The following is a 7,134-nucleotide window of genomic DNA, read 5'->3' as shown; positions in this document are numbered from 1 at the left end:
AGTTCTGCAGGCTCTTCATGTTTACATATGCAATACATATGCTGATATAATCATATTAATAATGACATCATTCTCTTCAAATGTCATAAAAGGGGTTGAAAATGTTCCCCCAACATAAAAATGTAAATGTCATTCATTCATGAAAGTCATCCATTTGAGAAGACCGCACATTAAAAAAAAGCAGCTCTGCAGGTCAGAGAGTTTGGACCAATATCAGCTCATTTGGGCGGTGCTAAAGCAAACCGAGAGTTCCTATTGGTGCTCCGATAGGAAGTGGGCGGGCTTAAACAGGTCATCTTGACCAAAACAAGCAGTCCGCGTGTAGAAACACGAGAAAGAAGGAGGAATAGTTGGGCTGCGAAAAAAAGTGACAGGAATTATCAGGGGACAAAAAGTTTCTTAGGACTAGGGAGTAGTTGGGGTGCTAAAAGAGTCTTAAGCCACCCCCAAGAAGACTTAACAAGGCGAATGGAGAACCAAAGTATACTTTAAACAAACGGCACAAACAGGTAAGTACTAACCGCTGTTCCCCCCCTGCAGTTTTAACTCAGAAAGTAGTTCGAACATGTGCATAACATTAGTGCATGCGTGTTTGTTCGTGTTGGTTTTATAGATGAGACAGAATCATAGCAGGAGAGCACAGCCATGTGCGGTTCTCAACTCAAGAGTCCTGTCAGGGGGCTGGTATTTATAAACGAACCCCCCCATTGGGCAGACCTTAACAGCCAGTCTTGAAGTCTTGATATCTACTCTAATTAATGTTTAATAGTACAACATAACTACTCTCTATTTCCTGTGTCTTTCAGTGGACCGAACAGGTTTTGTTTATTAGTTTTCCGAGATGGAAAGAATACTAAAATATTGCACTCAAGTTAAAGTACAGGTATAAAAAAATTCACTCTTGCAGAACTATTCTTGCTACTCAAGTAACAGACATAATTTTAAATAAAGTATAATTCAGGGCAACCTCAGTTAGCGTCATTAATCCGTTTGACTGTCCGACTCTAACCAAAACATACTTTAATCCAATACTGTACATTTGGGCTGCCACAAGATCTCTCACATGATTAAAACGTCTCGTTTCGTGAAAAAAAAACCTGTCTCACGGGCACTACGCATGGGATGATGATAAATGAATGAACGAATCACACAATAAATGAAAATGAAGTGGATGTAATGCCGGCCTGTAATATATTGCCACGTGTATGCATGTCTGTTTTCCTCCTTTCCTGCCTCTAAAGAAGAGAGTTCACTCTGTGCATTGGTTTAAGCACCTCGGCACGCTTGTTCCATGAAACAACAGCATGAACAGTGGATGGGGTGGAGGCGGGGGACACTAGCATACACACAGCGTGTGAGATTGCAATAGAGGTGTGAATGATTGTTTGTCTATATGTGCCCTGCGATTAGCTGGCGACCAGTGCACGGTGTACCCTGTCTCTTGCCCGAAGACAGCTGGGATAGGCTCCAGCATAGCCGCAACCCTAGTGAGGATAAGCGGCATAGAAAATGAATGGGTGGATATTGCAATCTACTCATTTAATTTCTACTACATGCTGAAAGCACAGAGTGAACCATCTTAGTGCCTGTTTGGAGGAGAGAGACAAGGAAAACATACACGCATCCCACATGGAAATATGTACTGTATATTAAAACTGTCAAAATGATCATTTTCATTTAGGAGATTAATTAATTTATTATCACAGACCTACTGCCCAATCTGAACTAGAAGCCTTGTCACATATATATTGTACTTTTCTTAAAAGTAATGTTAAAATCTAGTCTCGTAGACCCAACATGGTGAAGTTCAAAGGCGTCTTTTCTCCCAAAAATGACTGTTTTTCCAAGTTATGTTTACGTTTGGATGGATGATATGTGCTAAACATCACAGGCCTGCTGCCAGATGGTCCCAGATGGACTCCAGCAGTGAGACCAACATGATGTCCTCTGACCTCCCAGGCGACCATTACTGTGAAGACGCCCAGAGCCACAAAGCAGCCCGAGGCCAAGGTACACACGCACCACTCAATAACGGCAAAATTTGCAAGTTTTTTATCCTTGCATGTACTAGTAAAATCATCTGTACACCAATGATGAGTCAATATTTCTGCTGCCTCAGAGTTTTTTTTTTAGTTAGCAGAATTTTCTACTCATTTTTAAAAACATTGTCGGGATTTGAAAGCTGCCTAAAAGTTATTTGGTTAAAATAAAAAAACACAAATAATTGTGTTTGTTAATGATTCTTTTTTGAACAGGTCCCCATGTGATGCAAGGCAGTTGTACATCACTGCAAACTACGACCCCAATAATAAACCTGACAATGTCAGTCCTACTTAATCAACATGTGTAAACAATCATGGATTGTGGCTAGAATGTTATCTACAGTCCCACGAGACAAAGGTTATATGTTCCTGTGAGAGGGTGGGATGCTGGTGAAGTCCTTACAGGAATGAGTAACACCAATAATTCTGTTAGGAGCAGTTAAAAAAAAAAGACCATACCGTTAGACATGGCTGGTACTTAAGGTGTGTCTTCCCGCAGGCTGCAGCTGGCTGGTGGTGGTGGCAGCGGTGACGGCCTCCCTAAGCGGCCTGATGCTTGGCTACGAGATAGGCCTGACGTCGGGGGTGCTGCTACAGCTGCGTGGCATCCTGTCACTCTCGTGCCAGGAACAGGAGCTTCTTGTCAGCTCCCAGATTCTCGGCTCTTTGCTCATGTGTCTGGCCGGTGGTCCCATCCTGGACCGCTGGGGCCGCCGTTGCTCTCTGATCCTGAGCGACTTCATGGTGATCGGGGGGACAGTCCTGCTGTTGGCCATCACTTCAATGACGACGCTGACGATAGGTCGAGTCATCGTGGGCATGGGCACGGCGCTGTCAGGAACCGGGTCTTGTCTGTACATTGCGGAGATCTCGCCGCGGAAGAGGCGTGGCCTGTTAGTGACGCTGTACGAGCTGATGCTAGTGGTGGGCGTCTTGCTTGGCTTCGGGTGTAGCTACGCCTTCTCCACGTTCATCAATGGCTGGATGTATACATTTGGACTTGTGATCCCTGTGGCTCTGGTCCAGATCAGCACTCTTGTGTTCCTCCCGCCCAGTCCAAGGTTCCTGGTGGCACAGGGGAAGATGGATCAGGCCAGGATGGTTCTGGCTCGTATGGGTGGGGGCATGAAGGAGCAGGTGGAAGGAGAACTCAGGGACATCCAGGCAGGACTTAAAGAGGAGTCTGAACACAGCTTCATGGAGCTCTTCAGCTCCAAGTCTAACCTGCGATCCCGGCTGCTGACAGGCGTGGCGCTCGTCTTCCTCCAGCAAACCACCGGCCAGCCCAACATCCTCACCTACGCCTCACCGCTGCTACGTAGCGTCAGCTTCAACAGTGACTCCTCCGCCACCTTAGCGTCCACCGGCTTAGGCGTGGTCAAGTTAGTGGCCACCATCCCGGCTGTTCTGCTGGTGGACCGCGTGGGACCTAAGACCTTTCTGTGTGTGGGCGCCGTCGGCATGGGGATGTCGTTGACCGCACTGGGCGGATTGACGCTGCAGAGTCACACACACTTGTCCAGCCTGTGTGCCAGCAATATGACAACCAATCACTCGCTTATGATGTGGGATCCCAACAGAACCGCAGCGCTGTTAGAGAACAGCGGAACCTTCCCCACAAGCCCACCCGTCCATTGGAACAGCACAGAAATGACACAAGATGAAGTCCTGTTGGGAGTTGGGCCAACAGAAGACAAGTCTATCTCGCTCAAGTGGGCGTCGCTCATCAGCTTGTTGGTGTTTGTGGCGGCTTTCTCCATCAGCCTGGGGCCAAGTAAGCATCGCGTATTAGCTCTAAATCTCATTTAAAGGCATGACTGATAAAGTATCTGTTGTACTGTCCTGGGAGGGACAAAGTGCATTTGTTGTCTACAAACTAGTAGTCTTAGATAACAAATGCTACTGCTGTGTGTTCACACACACACACACACACTAACACTATTTCTTTCAGTGTCGTACGTGGTCCTCACCGAGATCTTCCCAACGGGCGTCAGAGGTCGAGCCGTGTCAGTGGTGTCGGCCGTCAACTGGGGCACCAACCTGCTCATCTCCATGACGTTCCTCACTATTACAGGTGTGTCCTCAGAGTAATCACAGGTAAAATGATGCAAGCATAAACGGAAGCCTGCAGTGTTGACAGAAGCCTCGCTCATCATGGCAATACCAGTTTTTTTTTGGTTGTTGTTTTTCCAGAGAAGGTCGGCGTTCCCAACATTATGTTCCTGTATGCCGTCATGAGCTTCATCCTGCTGGTGTTCGTCATCCTCTGCGTGCCTGAGACTAAAGGACGTACGCTGGAGGAAATATCGAAAGAACTGGCTAAAAAGTGAGAGTTTGACACAACGGGATTGTTCACTGGTTTTCCTGGTTCTCATACAAGTATCTTTCTCTTTGCCATCCACAGGAAGCATTTTAAGTTTAGTCTCTGCAAGAAAGTCCAACCTCAGGAGATGAGTACAATGTCCAGAGAGACATTCCAAAAATCCAGTGACACCCATCCACTTCATAACCCATGTGAAGCAGACACAAAAATGAACAAAAACTCCCTGTTCAGTAACAATAAGCTAGTCCCTCTATGTCAAAATAATTTAAGTCAAGACTAACATGAGCAGCATGGAAAACATATTTAAGTTAAGTTGACAGTAAATAAATATATATTAAAATCAATTTAAAACATTAGGTACACTTGCATTCTGATGGGATCCAACAACAGCTTTAAAGGAAAAATGCCAATCTTTTTTGAACACTTGTTCAATAAAAACCACAGCAGTAGAAACTAATTACATTTCCTCACATTACTGAAATGGAGTACTTTTTATGGGGAGTATTTGTCGTTTTTTTTAAATATCTATTACTGTACTTTTGCTTCAATATATAATATATATTTTGGCCTTCAACCACAATCCTTATGCGAGACATGAACACACTCTCTTTTCTGTGCATTCTAAAGATATAAAAACAGCTAAAAAGAGACAGCTAGGAATACACATGATGGGAGGCAGCTATTCCGCCCATAAAACCTTCTGAAAAAAAAAAAAACTCCAAAAAAGTGCCAACAGTGCTGCATTTATACAAAGAAAAAAATTAACCAAGCTACAGTAACATTATTTTTCTTTCAACACTGTTACACCCAACTAGTTTGATTGGCGTAGTGACACCTTGCTACACCGTACCGGCTAGCTACTAGCTGGCTTCACCACTCTCTCACAATTCCTCAGGCCACTACCGATAGGTAAAGCTATAAATTGGAGCTACCTTTTGTTTTTGAGGTTACGCTAGGTTAACGCTAGGTGTGTGAAGTCAATTCCGGTAATACTTAAAATGACTGAGAATTATGTTACGATGAATGTAACTGTTACTACATGGGCAAAGCATGTATAGAAAACCGTAAAACTTGTTGGTGAGTCTCTTTACAGCCGTTAATTAGCTGCCTCTTTTTAGCTGTTTTTATACCTTTTGAACACACAGAAAAGAGAGACATATTCATGTGTTGTTTTAAAATATCCATTAAATTAATTCTTTATTAGGAGAGAATTTTATTACGGTGATTATAGTTGACCGCGACTCCAGATGATGTGGTTCGTACAGCTGGTTAGGACGCCTCCTTGGCGAGGTATTCAGGGCATGTCAGACAAATAAGAACTACTTGGAGAGATTGTCTCTCAATTTGCATGGGGATCCGCACCTCATGATCCGTGGGGGAAGGTGGAGTCGCCGCTGATAGAAGCCTGCGCTTCTCGTCTAAAGTCTAGGTCACAACCAGACGGATTTTTTTTTTTTTTTTAACTGGGTTGTTTTTTTTGTGCTCTTGAATGTAGTTGTGGTGACCATAGAGAAGCATCACAACGCCCCCAGCGTATAACAGTCCAACGTGTGTAACACGATCGACATCTGAGGCTGCTTGGACGTACACTGTTGTTTCATTCGTACAGCCAACGCCCGTATGTTGTAAGACCAACGTCCATCAAACTTGCAGTACAATTACTGGCCTTGTGTTGTGTGTGGCCTTTGAACCGTACCGAAAATATGATTGGTTCTGCAATTATTATTTTTTTTTTTACAATAGAGCTCCTGCAACGTCACGTGCTGTGATACATAAATGGTTAACAACCATACTTAATATGTTTAATATATTGGAGGTTCTTGTCCTTAATGACAGCATGTAGATCATCTTTATTCACCAACTGTGACCTCATGCACCACAGGCGTACACGTCATACATATAAATAAGAGAATATAAGATACATATATATTACTATTGGCATTGCAAGCAGAGGGAAAAAAAACAAACCATATAAAACTATATACCCGAGTTTTTGTGTGTTTGATGCATTCTCGCCATACAGGCAACACACAACTGACTTACTCAATATGCATGGAGCAACTAAAAATATCTGTGCATGTGTTGGCGGTACTGATTACGTATGTGGGGTTCACAAGTGGCACATGACACGCATAGAATGTACAAAAGACACACGTTGGCCGTACGGATGACGCACAAAGTGTGTAAGTTTGTTTTGCAGCCTGAAAACAGCATAAACGGCTGTCGAGTTTGTCATGACAACAAACCTCTGTAGCCGGTCTGCAGCATTTTTTTTTTATATGCACTTAGACTGGACGTAGGCGCCCGTATGACCGGTTGTCACCTGGCTGTGATCAAACAGAATTAAGCGAAAGATAGTTGACGAGATAATATGCAGTTCTGTTGTCCCTATCTTGTAGCTCATACAACACATGCATGTGCACCTAATGTAGCCACATAAAAAAAAGTATTAAATTAGTAAATTAGTGATTAACTGTTGCTGTTTTTCTGCTGAAACAATGACTTGTGTAGGCTTGACTATTAAAATCCAAGTCAAATTGATTTTTTTCATTGCAAATATGATTTAGGTTTGATTTTATTTTATTTACAAAAGTCATATATAGATATTTAATAGTCAAATGGTTGAGTGGTTGAAAAACATCCCAGACGAGTGTCACACTCCATTTAAAATTGAACGCTTAATCGGGGTGTCACCAGACTACTATTATTTCTACTACATCACATCCTTCTTCAGAAGGGCTCACTCCATTCATGCTGTTTTTCTACGGA

General features: G+C 43.4%; 1 protein-coding gene across 1 annotated transcript; it reads left to right on the top strand.

The window, feature by feature from the left end:
* The first annotated feature begins 265 nt into the window (after positions 1-265).
* On the top strand, positions 266-4,902 carry slc2a12 (solute carrier family 2 member 12). The gene is made up of 6 exons (XM_058056724.2): positions 266-509; positions 1,892-2,010; positions 2,542-3,816; positions 3,994-4,116; positions 4,236-4,368; positions 4,447-4,902. Exons 2-6 carry the CDS (start codon positions 1,914-1,916, stop codon positions 4,643-4,645), a joined length of 1,827 nt encoding a protein of 608 aa, XP_057912707.2. The 5' UTR covers positions 266-509; positions 1,892-1,913; the 3' UTR covers positions 4,646-4,902.
* Positions 4,903-7,134: the final 2,232 nt, after the last annotated feature.

This window comes from Doryrhamphus excisus, linkage group LG19, assembly GCF_037039965.1.
Source record: "Doryrhamphus excisus strain RoL-2023G ecotype Guam linkage group LG19, RoL_Dexc_Guam_v1.1, whole genome shotgun sequence".
NCBI lineage: Eukaryota > Metazoa > Chordata > Actinopteri > Syngnathiformes > Syngnathidae > Doryrhamphus > Doryrhamphus excisus.
This window is presented reverse-complemented; position numbering and strand designations above follow the sequence as displayed.

Coding starts and splice junctions, on each gene's coding strand:
- slc2a12 (XM_058056724.2), top strand. CDS start 1,914: ATGGACTCCAGCAGTGAGACCAACATGATGTCCTCTGACCTCCCAGGC. Junction 4,117..4,235: donor GACGTTCCTCACTATTACAG/GTGTGTCCTCAG, acceptor TTGTTTTTCCAG/AGAAGGTCGGCGTTCCCAAC. Junction 4,369..4,446: donor TCGAAAGAACTGGCTAAAAA/GTGAGAGTTTGA, acceptor TGCCATCCACAG/GAAGCATTTTAAGTTTAGTC.